At 43.0% G+C, this 15,440-nt stretch overlaps 2 protein-coding genes across 2 annotated transcripts; both read right to left on the minus strand.

Moving 5' to 3' along the window:
• On the minus strand, positions 5-5,935 carry LOC110430881. Its single transcript, XM_021449060.1, has 5 exons — positions 5,904-5,935; positions 5,240-5,829; positions 3,981-4,080; positions 298-379; positions 5-196 (listed from the first exon to the last, which is right to left on the minus strand). The coding sequence occupies exons 1-5, from the start codon at positions 5,933-5,935 to the stop codon at positions 5-7; spliced, it is 996 nt and encodes a 331-aa protein (XP_021304735.1).
• LOC8065823 (probable inactive receptor kinase At2g26730) lies at positions 7,383-10,122 on the minus strand. Its single transcript, XM_021457552.1, has 4 exons — positions 9,900-10,122; positions 8,850-9,865; positions 8,359-8,766; positions 7,383-8,274 (listed from the first exon to the last, which is right to left on the minus strand). The coding sequence occupies exons 2-4, from the start codon at positions 9,796-9,798 to the stop codon at positions 7,664-7,666; spliced, it is 1,968 nt and encodes a 655-aa protein (XP_021313227.1). The 5' UTR covers positions 9,799-9,865; positions 9,900-10,122; the 3' UTR covers positions 7,383-7,663.

Below are 15,440 nucleotides of genomic sequence, written 5' to 3' on the forward strand. Positions count from 1 at the left end.
TGGCTTATAACGTGGCCGAGCCGGGCGCGGCGCCGCGCCACGTGTGGGCGCAGCGGGCCAGCGGGGCGGCACGTCCCGTCCATGCGTACGCGCCGCTGGACGCTGGTGCGTGCGAGCTCCCGTACGTGCTCATCTCTATCCGTGTTCCAGACTGCCAGGTCACGGGCACATTACGGCCAGTACGTGTACGTTTTCCCTACGGATACATATATGGCATGCATGCGAAATCGCTGTCCTGGCTAGTCAAACAAGCCGAAACTACTCTCTGGCCAAAACAAATCCTTTGCTAGTACAGACCCTGATCGGGATTTGGCAACGGCCCACAGGCCGGTTTTCAATCGGGGGTCCAGTATTGGGTTGGTCTTTGAACTTGTCTGGCCTGCATGCTACAGATTTGTTACAGATCAGCAAACTGTATAGGCAATTCCACGGAATAATCAAATTAGGAAACTAACTGCTCACTATCATCAAAAAGACAAACACTTTAGGTGTATGAACAGTAATGAAAGACATTAGAATTAAGGTATTATTGAAGTTGACAGCATTAGCATTATAGACCGTAGAGTAAGATTTATAATATCTAAGCTCTCAAGTAGTGCTATTCACCAAGGCTAAGTGCTATCACATACAAACCATAATGTTTAGATTTGAATGTAACAATTACCAATCTACCACATAGAATATTTTGTATTTGCAATTTGCATTGCACCGTTTGCACGGAGCTTCCGAATAAATTCAACAAACTCATCAGGTGGAAACTAGCTAGCTAGTTAACTCATCTACTATGCACTAAAACACAGCAAACAAGAGACATGATACTCATATATACACTGAGATGAGAGTGTCAGAGAGCAGAAGTTAGATCGCAACATAGGTTCTTCAACCTAGGAAAAAAACATGGTAAGATTTGTAAATATCGTATAATAACTTATCAATTTGATAAGATTTGTAAATATATGTTTTTTTATGAGACCAAATTGCAAACACAGACGCTCATACACGAGCACATACTCACCCCTATAAACGTACGCACGCACACCCTACCTCTATAAGCACCTCCGAAGAACTAAGTTAGACCGACAAATTTTGAGATTGACGAAGTCACCAAATGCGCCTCACTGTCGGCGGGCACGTCATCTACTAAGCTACCACTGAAAAAAGCATTGTTAAATCTTAGAATAAATCCAGCAAAATATGAACACCCGTATCAAATCAAGGACTTAAATCTGGATAGACAAGTTTCACGACAAGAAACTCAACCAGCTGCTACGCTCAATTCGCTGTAATATACTGTTTTCGTTGATGTATGAGATCGTTTGATGAGTCGAACTAGTTTTTGCGGCTATACGCAACTAGGATCATGTGTCGTGCTCTAGTGGAGTTTGCATATCGCATCTCAACTGAGTTGGTAAAGAGGATCGCACTCAAGTTAGATAGGTTAATTTGGGCCTCGGTCCTTGTCAAAAAGAAATTCAAGGCCTGGTTTAGTTCTAAATTTTTTTATAAAATAGACACTGTAATACTTTCGTTTGTATTTGACAAATATTGTCCAATTATTAACTAACTAAGCTCAAAAGATTCGTCTCACAAATTACAGTAAAACTGTACAATTAGTTATTTTTTTATCTACATTTAATGCTTCATACATGTGCCGTAAGATTTGATGTGCCGGAAAATCTAAAAAAATTTGCAAATTTTTTTAGAACTAAACAGGCCTTGGCATGTCCCTACAACTTCGATAGAAAAAAATACCCCCTTCATCCTGGAATAGAAGACATCCTACGAAATTTAAAACAAATTATTTTTGAAATTTGGTAAAAACAATTGACACATTTATCCTCCCTTAACTGTGAAGATACCATGTGTTTAGCATATTTAGTACTTGTGGTACACGCACAGGTATGCATGTGATTTGTGATTTAAAGAGTTAGTTCAGCTAGGATACTTTATAATTAGACAATGTTTAAATGCTTTATTTATAGACTGAGAAAGTAATGTTCTATAGGAAACCGTAGAGAAAGAAAATCTTTTGGGCCAGCTATATTTCAGGTGCCTATTTTCTGTTCGTTGATCTGAAAAGTCATGGCTAAAATTACTGTTGACTGATTTATTATGAGAGAAAAACACTACTAGCTAGCAGAAAAGTATCGCTGATAAGACAAGCGAAAGGGCTGGATTCCAACAGCAAGAATGTGAGTCATTTCTGTACACAACCAGCCCACACATGGCCTGAACAAAACAACGAATTTAGGCAATTGACATATAGGAAATGTGAAAAACTTTCAATGCAAAATACCTTCTACATCACTACCAAATTAGTAGAATTCTCCTAATATTTTTAATTAGTAATAAAACACTAATACTAGTCATAACACTAGGAAATCTTCACTAGGAGACATTTACTAGCGAACGTTTGTATTAAATTTTGAATGCTAGAACACTAGAAGAAGTCCATATGACTAGGAGAAGTTGAAAATTTTAGTTGTGCATGAAACTAAGGCCTTGTTTAGATCCAAAAACTTTTTGGATTTTGACACTGTAGCGCTTTCGTCTTTATTTGACAAATAGTATCCAATCTTGGAGCAACTAGGCTTAAAAGATTCATCTTGTGATTTACAGGTGTGGCAGAACCACCCTAATTATATGGCCCACATGCACTTGACATTGTCCTTAAGGCCTCTGACTACTGCACATGAGAGTCATATAACTTGGATAGTCTGTCGGGTGCCCTCGGAGGACCCCGAATGATTCACATTTTAACTCATACAGGATCAACATGGAGTTACCACAACATTACCATCTTTGTTACAAAAAGAACTTACATCGGAGTGCGGAAGATTTATAACTTAATTTACAAAATATGATGAAGTACAACCTTAACTAAATTTCCAAAAGGTGTGTAGAGTAGCGGAAGCAACTTAGGTGAAGCTTCTAAGGTAGAAGAGGTGGACAAATCATGTCGTGCCCACCGACATGACCTCCATTAGCAGCATAAGTCAGCACCTGCAATAGGGGTTATAAAACCCTAAGTACAAAAGTACTCAACAAGACTTAACCGACTAGAAAATAGGTGAAGACTCAGGTATGCAGGCTATAGGGATTCAAAGTAAGGCTTTAGCAAGATCAAAGCATTTCTTTTGCATAAAAGTTTATTAAGAGTAAAACCTACTTTCAAGTTTTAACTCAAGATCATCATTTATGACTAACCAAAACTATTATCAAACTTTCATAAGCATACCACCTCTTTCTTATACCAAAGATCCATTTATTACTACGATGATGGGGTGAGGATTGAGGCTCCATATCTGAGGAAACACGACGATTCGAATCGATTAAACCCAGCTGGGGATTCAGTACCACACGACATATGTAGAACTTAATCTTGCATATGTCAACCTATTTCTATAGATCCTCCCATACAAGAACGGGTCCAGCGTCACCCGGGAGTACAGTACACCACCATCCTACAGCCAATCTAGATGTTTCCCGGTCATCTCAGATCCGTAAGGTGGGTACACGCTACTCCCGCCATCTCTCCACTCCCAGTACGCGGTTAGCCGTTCTCAAGTATCGGAATAGCTATAGGTAAGGCTTACCATCGCATGTGGGCTGTACTCAAAGGTCTCAATCACAGCAGGCCATCAACGGAACGGTCCTTAATCGTCACAGTTGGAGACACTACTTTAAGACTCCATTCTTAAAGCAAGTCCACCGACCGGTCTCAAGTTGAAACATTATTGACCGTAAAAGTATTCCACAACAACCCTTCAAACTTTCTCATTTGAAAACCTATCTAATAAGCAGGGCTAAGCATACTAAGCATTTTCATAAACAGGTATCAAAGTTAATATAAGAATCACCAAGGTAGGTAATGCAGCAAATAGGATTCATCCAACTCCTATTTACCTAATGCATCATATTAACTCAAGTGATATAAATAACTTTATGAAAATACAAGGATAGGGTTTAATGTCTGGGGCTTGCCTTGGTGGGAAGGGAAGTCCGGCAACTCAGAAAAACCAGATGGATCCACAAACTCAGAAGCAACCCACTGAGGATCAGATTCCTCCGGAGCGTAGTCTACACGTAGAGGTGCATATGCATGATCAATGAGATACTCATGACATGATAAAGACAGGTTACATGTTCTTGGATGAAAACAACAAACATAACTATCTCGAGTACAACTTACCTTCACGGTATAGAAACAAACTAACTTAGTTATCAAAACATAGATTACTACTAAACAAATTTTATCATCTTCATTAAGTAATGTTGTGTAGCTATTAGACAACAAAGATCATTAATATGAAATAATCCATAACCAGGGAGCATATCATGCCAAGTAACCACTAGTTGTCAATCAATCCCAAAGATCAATCAAAACCTAAAATGATTAGGTTTTCTATTTATCTTATTCAATTCTTAATTAAATATTAATGGCAGTAATTAAGTATTAACATCAAACAATAATTAAGTGCCAAAGGTCATTAAGGTTAATGACCTTAGGTCATCATACAATCCCAAAAGCACTCAAACCCTAATTTGAAAAAATAAGCTAATTAATTTATTTAGGTAAATAGACAAAGTAATAACCATGTATCAAAAGTACACAGTAAATTCTGAGAAAACTACAGCAGCTCATATATGTTCTCCAAAGTCTACTGTATAAATTTCATGCCATTTGGATAAGTATAGCAATTTCCATGAAAAAGATAAATTTCCATCGAAAGAAAGCATGTAACAGCAAGATAAATAAGAAACTCAACATTTTCTACAAACACATAGCTAAATTATGTATCTGTATGATATAACAACCTCATATAAAGGTACAGGAACCATATTTTATATTTATTAATTTTTTTAGTTTAATTATAGACAATTTAATAAGCACTAAACAAGATAAAATAATAACTTAACCATATATCATCCACTAAACATGAAAGTTTTACTGCAACACTCACATAACATCATGAGAACACCATAAAAATTTCAGGCCCAAAGGAGCTACACAGAAAGAGATATGAATTTCTCCTTTTTAAACATAATTAAAAGGCATAAATCATAACCAATTATTTTACTACAAAACATGGTCATTTTCATATTTTTAATAAAAACTAGACAACTCAAGGAGCACAACAAAATTTGGTTCACCAAAATTGGAGTTACCAAACTCCAGATATGAATTTTCAAATATTCAACAAAACATCTACAAACAAGTCCTTATAGCACTATTCACCTGAGTCACAGTCTGTGCAATTAGACCCCTGGAGAACATCAAATTGTCGCTCGAAGTCCCTGGTCGCGAACTGGAAACAGGGGACCTCGCCGGAGATCGTGGTTTCGGCGTTGGAGTGCTCGTCGGCGGCATTGTAGCAGCGGGGAAGCTTGCCTGGACTAGTGCGCACCTGTTGGTGGCCGTAGCTTGTCCCGCAATGGCTCGAGGTGGCCTGGCCGCGCGGGCAGCGGCACCGGAAGCAACGGTACGGTGGCGCAGCGATGGGCCGGCCACCATGATGCAGTAGAGATAAAACTAAAGCTACGAAAAGATTCAGAAGCTCACTTCGAGTCTGCTGAGCCACTTGGCAGCTACGGGGAAAGTTGGAGGAGCTCTGGCCACGGGCGGCGATGCTTCTACCAGAGTTGGGGAAGAAGGGCTCAGCCAGAGCTTTGAGGGAGGTAGGGGATGGTTGGCTGGGTGCTAGGGCAGCGAAAGCGCAAGGCGGAGTTGCTGGGACTCTCAACTTGACTCGGTAGCAAGTGGGTGAGCGGACTTGGGGCAGCCGAGCAAGTTCGCCGGCGTCAAGCCGTGTGCAGAGAAAAAGGCGACTGCAAGTTTAGGACGGTGGACAGGACTGGAGAGAAAAACGCCTTCGACTCGTCCATCTCATGGTGACATCAACTAGGCAAGCAGCTGCGTGCCAGCCATGCCCATGGCAACGTGGGGGAGCAGGGGTGCTGGGCAGGGTCGCGGTGCTCTGTTCCTAAAGCACTGTAGCGTGTTCTTATCCCCTTCTTCCTTATTTACCAAATTACTTTTTATTTTGTGTAAAAACTTAGAATTCTACCAAAACAGGAAATGTGCAGCACAAAATTTACTAAAACATTCCTTTTAGGTTCAAATTCAGATTTTGAAAGGAAAGTGATAAATTTGATCAAAACAGTTTGAATTTCAAATTCCAATTTGGGGAAAAATTCCAATTTGAATTGGGGCAGAATAGAAATTCCAAAATTACTTTTGATTTTTCTGAATAACTTGAAAAAATCCCCAAATAAAAGTTGTCCAAATTGAGGAGCTCTACAACTTTCATGTTGGCCACTTTTCAAGAGTCCAAACAGAATTTGAATTGGGGATTCAAATTGGAAAAGGGGACAATTTCTGGAAATCTGTATTTTCAAAATTACTTTAAATTTTGTGTTGAAACTTCAAAAACTCAAAACACCAAAGTTGTACATATTGACATGATCTACAACTTTGCTTTTTAACTCATCCCCAGGTTTTGCTTAGTTTTTAAGTTACACAAAAAGGGGTAAAAACTAGGGTTAAAATTAGGGGTTTTTCTTAGCTGCCTCCCTACAACCCTCCTTAACTAGGGATTAAACAACCATCACAAGCATCACTTCACAAGATAAACACACTTTAATTCCCTAAGCACAATCAACCAAAATAAACTTATTTTAAGTTGATGCATAATGATGTGCTTAACAAATATGCTTTGCAATGCTTATGATGACATGATCCAGTTTTAGTGTTCGTAACATCAAGGATGTTACAACAGGTAAACTGTGCAATTAGTTATCTTTTTATCTATATTTAATGTTCCATGCATGTGCCGTAAGATTCGATGTGATGGGGAATCTTGTAAAGTTTTGGGTTTTTGGGTGCATGCCTTGCTTAGATGCGAAAAGTTTTTGGATTTCGCTACTGTAGCACTTTCGTTTGTTTGTGGTAAATATTGTCCAATCATAAACTAATTAGGATCAAAAGATTCGTCTCGTGATTTACAGGTAAACTGTGTAATTAGTTTTTGTTTTTATCTATATTTAATACTTCATGCATGTGCCGCAAGATTCGATGTGACGGGAAATCTTGAATTTTTTTTTGTTTTTGGGTGAACTAAACGAGGCCAATCTTCCGCAAGCGTAGCAATTGGATGAGCACAGATAAATCACATCAGCCTAATTCTGTAGCTTGAATGTGCACGACTATGATGCAAGCATGATATCTTTGATCTGATGGTTGATGCACCAGTGTACCTCATGCTAGTTTCATCATCAAGCAAAGAACGTTCTCCTTCGTTCTAGACCTACATACAAAAAATGTCTGGAACTAAAATGCGCACCAGAGCTCACTCATCCCCAGCTAAGCACGAAATTAGAGATGCAACTCTAAGAGCCTCAAATCACCTGAGGTATAAGTTTCAGTGCTAACAGATACGAACTTCACGAGTTCATGGTCCTTTTCTCTGATTGCACCAGAGAAATCGATCAGGGAGCATCGATGCAGTACTTCCTGCTCGATTGCAATGTTACAATTGAAAAGGGAAGAAAAACTGAAAGCGAAACGATTTTGTGTTTTTGACATACAAATCAAATAAATTCGAAACCAAGAAGATCATGTCGACCAGCCCACACCCTGCATCGTCGTAGTCATAGAGCTAGCTCAACGACGATCTAGCTCTGATCCGTCGCCGTCGGCGATCTCGTCGATCATCCTGACGGCGTCCTGCACCTTGGGCCGCCTGTCGGGATCGACGGCGGCGCAGAGGAGAGCGACCTCGGTGAGTCTGAGCATGTCCCCGTGCCGTCCCCGGTCGCCGACGATCTCCACGTCGAGGATGTCCGTGGACCACTCGTGGCTGAGCGCCAGCCGCGCCCACTCCGCCAGGTCGCCGTCTTCCTCCACGGGCACCTTCCCCGTCACCAGCTCCAGCAGCACCAAGCCTAGGCAGTACACGTCGGCGCGGGACGACAGCCGCCTGCCGCCGCGGCGCGCGAACTCGGGGCACTTGGCCGCCGCCAGCCGGTGCGCGTGGTGCGGGAGCAGCGGGTGGAAGCCGTGGTCCGTCAGCTTCGGCACCGCCTGCTTCTGCTGTCCGCCATTGGCAGCCGCCGAGAAGAAGACGAGCACGTTGGACGACTTGAGGTTGCCGTGCGGCGGCCGGTGGAAGTACGGCATCGACTTGTGCAGGTACGCCAGCCCGCGCGCCATGCCCTGCGCTATCGACAGCCGCGCCGGCCACGGCAGCGGCGTCCTCCCCTCGCCTCTGTTTCCTGCAAAACACAACAAAGCAAAGCTTTCTTCATGGCGACCATCATCTCAGCCGACACGACACGCACGCGTCCCGGACGACGTACCATGCAGGAGCTGGAAGAGGCTGCACCCGGGAACGTGCTCGTACACGACCAGCTTCTCCTCCTTGGAGTAGAAGCACGCGACGAGGTCGACGACGTTCTCGTGCCGGAGCTTGCCCAGGAGCTGCATGGTGTGCGTGAAGTCCCTGCGCGGCACGTGCGACATGTTGCGCAGCCGCTTCACGACGACGACGGGGCCGGCCTGGAGGGTCACCCGGTACGTGATCCCCAGCCGCCCCTTGCCGAGCATCTCCGCCGTGGACCGGAAGAGCTCGTCGAGGTCGAAGCTGGCTTGCCCGTCCTCGCGGAAGAACTGCAGCTCGCCCCCCTTGCCGGACTCCGTGCTCCGGCTGCCGCTCCCTCGGCCTTGCTCCACCTCCACCTTGTCCTTGATGTCCTCCGCCGCCGTCACTTTCGCATTGTACAGAGAACAAGTCCCCGTCAGAAACAAGAAGGCCTTTGCAGAGGAAAGAGGAAGTGATCCGAATTGTCACCTGCGGCACTGGCACGGCCGCCGAGACGGACCTCCTGGCTTTTCTTCCTGTGGTGCAGGAAGATGAACACAGCCGCGAACGGCACCAGCGCCGCGATGAGGGCGATCGCCACGACGCTCCACGCCGCCAGCCTGAACCGCGCGTGCTTCCGTGCCGCCCGACCGCCGTCGCCAGCCGGCGGCCTCACGACGACCGGACTGCTGCCGCTGCTTCCATACGCTGGAGCACCGGACGACGTCGTCGGGCCCTCCAGGCACTCGGCGTTCACAACCTCGCCACAGAGCCTGAGGTTGTGGTCGAACGCGCTCGCGGGGAACCGGCGCAGCGCGGCGGTGCCGGGGACCTCGCCCTGGAGGAAGTTGTAGGAGACGTTGAAGACGACGAGGCCGTGCTGCTCGAACGCCGGGAGGGTGCCGCTGAGCAGGTTGTCCTGGAGCTCGAGCCGCGCGAGGTCCCGCAGCGACGTGGCGTACTGGCGCGGGATGGGGCCCGAGAACCGGTTGCTGGACAGGTCGACGGCGCGGAGCCGCGGCAGGCCGTCGAGCCCCGGGAGCGCGCCGTGGAGCGCGTTCCCGCGCAGGGACAGCGCCTCGAGGCGCGACACGGCGCGGAGCGCGCCACGCGGGAGCGTGCCCGTGAGCTGCGCGCCGTCGAGCGCCACGCGGACCACGCGCCCGTCGCCGTCGCACGACACGCCGCGCCACCGGCTACGCTCGCCGTGGCACGGAGGACCCGTCCAGTTGGAGTGCAGGTCCAGCGCCGACCGCAGCGTGTCGCGCAGCACCAGCAGGTCGCGCCGCTCGTCACGGCGCTCCTCCAGGTCCAGCTCCGTCACCTCCGCGGCGCCGCCCCGCTGCAGGAACACCGCTAGAACCCACGAAGCGACGAGCCACCACCGCCATGGCCTCCACTTGCGTCGTCGTCTGATGTCACACTTGCTCCCGTTCATGGCGGGGTCGATAAACTCGCGTCAAGCAGGCAACATGCATGAAAAGAAGTCGATTTTTTTCCACCGATGAGGGTGATAAACAGATGGATCCTTGCTGGAGGATGCTTGCCGAGATGTGCAAGGCAAGGGAGCTAGGCAGTGGGCAGGGGAGAGAACCATGATAAGATACGCGTGGAGACGGAGGGACGCCGGGTGGTAGTAGGCGGCAGTGGTGCGTGCTGGTAGCAGGAGGGCGCTGGATTTTTGGTGGATTCGACGTGAACATCTGGGCAGTTCGGTCGCGGCTGCAGCGACGGGCCAACCGATCCGGATGGACGCAACTGCAGTGTGGGAGAAGAGCTGAGAGCTGTTAAACCCAAGTGGCCGAGTGCTGAATTGGTTGAGACCAGAGAAACTGACGCAACCTACGTGCCCTTTACTCTTTTCTTTACATGACGTCAGATTCACCTTAATCCATATATGTTATGTTAGAGTGGATTGGGGTGAAATTTAGTTCAAGTTTCACTCCAATCCACTCCAACACATGTGGATTGATGCAAATCCGACTATACCCAAACAATACCTTATAAATCAGTATATACATGGCGGTGTTTGATTGCTAGTCACATTTTATCCTAGGCGAGTTTGATCAAATGTAGCATTGGTTATTCACAAATAAATTGAATTAATATTTTTTTTAGTTTTATGTGTCGTAGTGTAAAAAAGCATGATAAAATTTCTTTTGGCATTGTTTTATAGCTTGCCACACTTATAGTTATCCTAGACTATAGCTAGGACCAATACACCCTCATATGTTGTGATGTTGTTTGCTCACAACATGATGTGCATGTATGACATTTCGTTTTTTTACTACTAGTAAATATGTTCGTCCGTTGTAAGGGGATCTAGTACATTTAAAATCAGATGTCGTATTATCACTATGTGTAAGTCATTCTGACACATAAGTAAGTCCCAGTCACAATGGGACATGGAGGGTGTAGAGGTACTTTGGGAATAAAAAACACATGTTGGAAGAAACCTTTATTTTATTATTGATATAGATATAGATATTATTTATTAATAAAGTTTTAGATTTCACTTTGTTTTTTCCCTAACAAATATGATGGCACCTGGTGCAACATGGCTACAGTCTATAGGTGTCAACAGTGGCCTTGCGCTCAATGTAGTTTTTTTAGCTTGTAGCTACATTAGAGCGACATTAGTCAATTTATTTTTAAAGGAAAAATATCTCCAACACTCTATAAACAACTCTATAAATTTAGTAGCTCTTCATCTCACTTTATTTGCTCTCTACTTTTAAATAGTATATCTCTCGCTTCTAGCCTCTTGTGCGGTCGGTGTTTCATGCTTGCATGCTTTGTTAATCGGCTACCCTGCATGTTTTGTTGATTGGATGCTAGTTGATGGAGTGGCACTTTTGAATATGGAGAGTCCTGTTTTTACAGAGTCTGGTGTAGTACTCTAATATTTTTGAGTTAAATATATTTTAGAGAGTAGCTAAATCAGTAAAGTTGGCTAGTTTTCTTAGTCAATCTCTTGGAGATGCTCTTAGATATGCTATATAGCCGCTTTAGAAAAGCAGATGTTATGACTAGATCTAGGCATTTTGCGGGGTAGGATAAAAAAATGATTTTAGACCAAAAATGCTTCCTATGACCATCCTAATACAAAAATCATATGCCAACGACCCAATCGACTTTACGTACAAAATCACCTCATCTCATAACTCAATTCATGAAATAAAAGGTCACTCAAAGGATGCGCAGAAGCCCATGGCCGATGCAAAGTGGACCTAGAACCCGAAGCTAATATTTGAATAAGGCCTTTAGATGAGTTTTTTTTGTCAACATTTGTCAAATACAATTTGGCTCCTTGTTATACAATTAAAGACAATTATTTTCAGTCTACGCCAAAGAATCCAACAAGTCAGGGTTAAGAGTTGATTTAGGCAGCTAGGGTCATATAATAAGAGTGGTGCACTGAGGCTTTCATTACATTTTAAGGTATGTTTGGCTGGTTTAAACATTTTCTGTTTCTCATTTGAATCACCAGAATTGGCTCCAACAGGTTTCTCAGACTAAAAATCTAAAAGGAACTTAATGGTTTCACGTTTTCTTTTTCTAAGCTCAAAACACCGATGGCCTGGTTTCGCACTGTTCCACTCCTCCAACCTTTGGACCTCTCCTCTCTTTTGATGATAATCACAGGTATTGCCACAATATTTTTTGCTCATGGTTGTAAATGCTTTAGTTTGTTTTTTTAGGAAACAGGAGCTGTGCTTTTATTGATATAAACAAAACAGAACAGTACAAATATCTTAAAATGCTTTAGTTTGTCCTGAAGTAACTCAAGAAAAAACTTGCACTTTGGTCTATTCCACCACATTCTTCTCTCTTTCAAAATCGGAATCCAACCAACCAGCTAAATGGTTTGAGGAAGCGATTCTATTTCTCAAAGAAACATTTCTTAGAGAATCTAAAATATGTTATGGATCTCTACTAAACAGACTTTTAGTGGTGTGGCAGTTGCAAGAAAAAATGAATGCATGAGTGAAGAAGACAGAAGTTGCTACTATGTGCTGCTAGAGATGGAAGAAGGAGCCACGATATATGCATTGGAGGGCTAACATATTTGAGTGTTGTGCCTTCTACATCTAGATAGCTTTATAGAGGTCTAGAGTCAAAATGGCAATGGCTACCCGAAACCCGAGTACCCGACGGGTTTTATCCGATAAGAACGCGGGTATGGAATGGATTTTATACCCGCGGGTACGTTATTGGGTGAAATCTTTTACCCATCGGGTATGGCGGGTACGGGTGTGGAATAGTAGTACCCATACATGCGTACCCGTGGGTAAGAAATACCCGCAAAATGATTAAGCAACCTAAGTAATTTAGCCCATATAGCCCGTGAACTGATTGGCTGAACGTGAGAAGTGTTGAGCGACTGATGTGCTACTAGTGCTGCTATTAATTTGCTGGAAGTTGTTATGTTTAATTTCCTAGAAGTTGTGATATTTAACTTGCTGAAAGTTGTTATATTTCTGTTGAACTCGGGTATATTTTCGGGTATGGAATACCCGTCGGGTAAGAATTACCGTCGGGTGCAGGTACGGAATGAATTTCTTACCCGTCTGCTTTCGCGGGTAAACCGATAGAATAGGTTTTGATCATACGAGTGCGAGTACGGGTGGCCAGTACCCATCGGGTACGTACCCGTTGCCATTCCTAGTCTAGAGTCTGAGAATTTTTTATCTATGTGAAAACGAAAACGATCTCTTGTTGACCATTCCACTCTTAGGCGCAGATGGGGGAACATGATTGCTTCGGTACCCTCATGTAAAATATTTACTAAAGATTTCAAGTATTAGTTACAAAGTGGTTAAAAAGAACAAAGATATAAAAAAAGAGGAAATGGGCTTTTGCACTAATTTGAGAGATGATACGTCGTAATCATTAGAAGAGTTTGGCTTTGATACATTTTTTTATGTGGAGGGACCAATATTGAAGTATTCCCTCTATTTTAAATTATAAAATGTTGTGCCTTTTTAGATACATAGCTTTTGTTATGCATCTAAACATATAATATGCCTAAATATATAGTAAAATATACAAATGTCTTAATTTGGAACGAAGGGAGTAGATTACGATGTTTCATGTTAGATTCAATATAATTAATTTGATAGTGTAGATATTAGTGTATTGTTCTATAAATCTAATCAAAATGAAGAAAAACCTAAGACAAAACTAAAGCGGTCTATATTTGCAATGGAGGAATCCTTACAACCACCAAAAAAACATGAGATATTTCAACTGGAGGAATCCTTACAACCACCAAAAAACATGAGAACCAAAGGTCATAGTTGTACCTCGTGCCCATCTAAGACTAAGATGAAGTCTTTGAATTGACGCCCTGCCTCCGAGGCGGCTCTTGGCCCAGACAGCTTTCCCAGGCGGGGTGGTCATAGGCTCATGGCTGCCTTGCCAACAGTTAGTAGAGCAACCAAACACGTCATATGTTTTTTTTTAATACAGCTACTATATGTCAGACACCATGCTCATGAATATTGATGTGCCTACAATAGGTACAATCTTTTGGAGTTGTTCGCAGGAATTTACATATTTATAGAGTTATTTCATAAGGGTGCATCTATGTGCACGAAGGTTTACATCTCTCTTGTGTTTCAAAGAAAAACTTATTGCTTTGATTAATATTTAGTCAACTTTGACCACTCCAGAGTATTGAAATTTTAGTTTGGCAGTATAAATGCTACGTATAAAATTATCACAAAGAGTATTTACTAGTCTCATACATTTATTTAGATGGTATTTCCAAATTACAGATGGAAAATCATAAAAGCTCAACAGCGCAAAATGTTTTGGATAATACGCAGGTTCTCTGGTTGATATATCCCTGGAGAAGATTTAGAGATTAGAGTGAAGCTGCTCACTCGATTGAGCAGTTGCACCAACCGATAGATGGTGGGCCGGAGAAATTGGACGGCTGCGATCTGGTATGAGACCTGGGTAGCTCGTGCTCGACTGACGAGACGCACCGGGACGCCGACCTTTACTCTTTCTGTACAAGCCATCAGCGTGTAAAGAAAGAGGCGAGGCAGCCTTCACACTTTGGTTGTTGGCTGGTGACCAAAGAGTGCAAGGAATCAGAAACCATCTTCGTCTTTATCTTTTTTGCTCTCCTTTTTTTTTTCTTTTCGCAGTCTTGTCATCACTTCTTTAATTGGAGCTTCAAAGAAGCAAACAGGCTCTGTGATTGCGTGGGTCTTGAGCAGTTGAGCTTAAAGGCTTAATAAGCCCCTCAGTCAGAAGATTATTAGGGCGTAACTCACTGTCTGATCTTTAAAAAAATGGGGAAGGAAAAAGAAGATACTGACACGGACACTGACGCGCAGCTGCGCGTCTTGGGTCTGAAGATCGCGAGATCCATGCTGAAAAGATCGAAAACCGGAGATTGCAGGATACAAAAATATGCAGGTTCCACTGACAGCCTCCTTCTGAGCTTAATATCGGTGGCGGAGCTGGGATTTGAAAATCGAGTATTCTATGTCATAAAAAAAGTCAAATTTATAGGTTTAAAATATAGCAAATAGTACTGCAAATCAGCAACTTTAAAAGAATCTAGATTTCTAATTGAAATTCTATTTTTTTTTACCTATTTTAAGCTTAAATGTGAAAAATACTATAAAGTATAGCATTATACATTCATATATATAGTATATACACACATATGTACATAAAAATATACCAAAATAGTTAGGTATTCCCAGAAATACTGGAAAATACCCCTAAATCTGCTCATGCTTAATGTAACATTTTCTTAATTAAAGAATAACAACATTTCAGCCTCCTACACACTCTACCAAGCGGTAGCACACAAAGACACACATGCAACTCTAGAAAATCACTCGTGCCTCAATCCTAAATCGATTTTGTCATCCCAAAGTACCTAAGACTTAAAATACTCTCTCCTCTGTTGTACGACAACCTTCCTTCAATGATAAACTTTGTTATTTGTCAAAAAAATTTGATAAACTTTGTTTCTTTTTATATAATTGTGGGCAGCGCCTGATCCAATATATTATTCTGAAAATACTAATACAAGAACAAATGAGTTATAGTCCT

This window comes from Sorghum bicolor, chromosome 1 (genome assembly GCF_000003195.3).
Source record: "Sorghum bicolor cultivar BTx623 chromosome 1, Sorghum_bicolor_NCBIv3, whole genome shotgun sequence".
Classification (NCBI taxonomy): Eukaryota; Viridiplantae; Streptophyta; class Magnoliopsida; order Poales; family Poaceae; genus Sorghum; species Sorghum bicolor.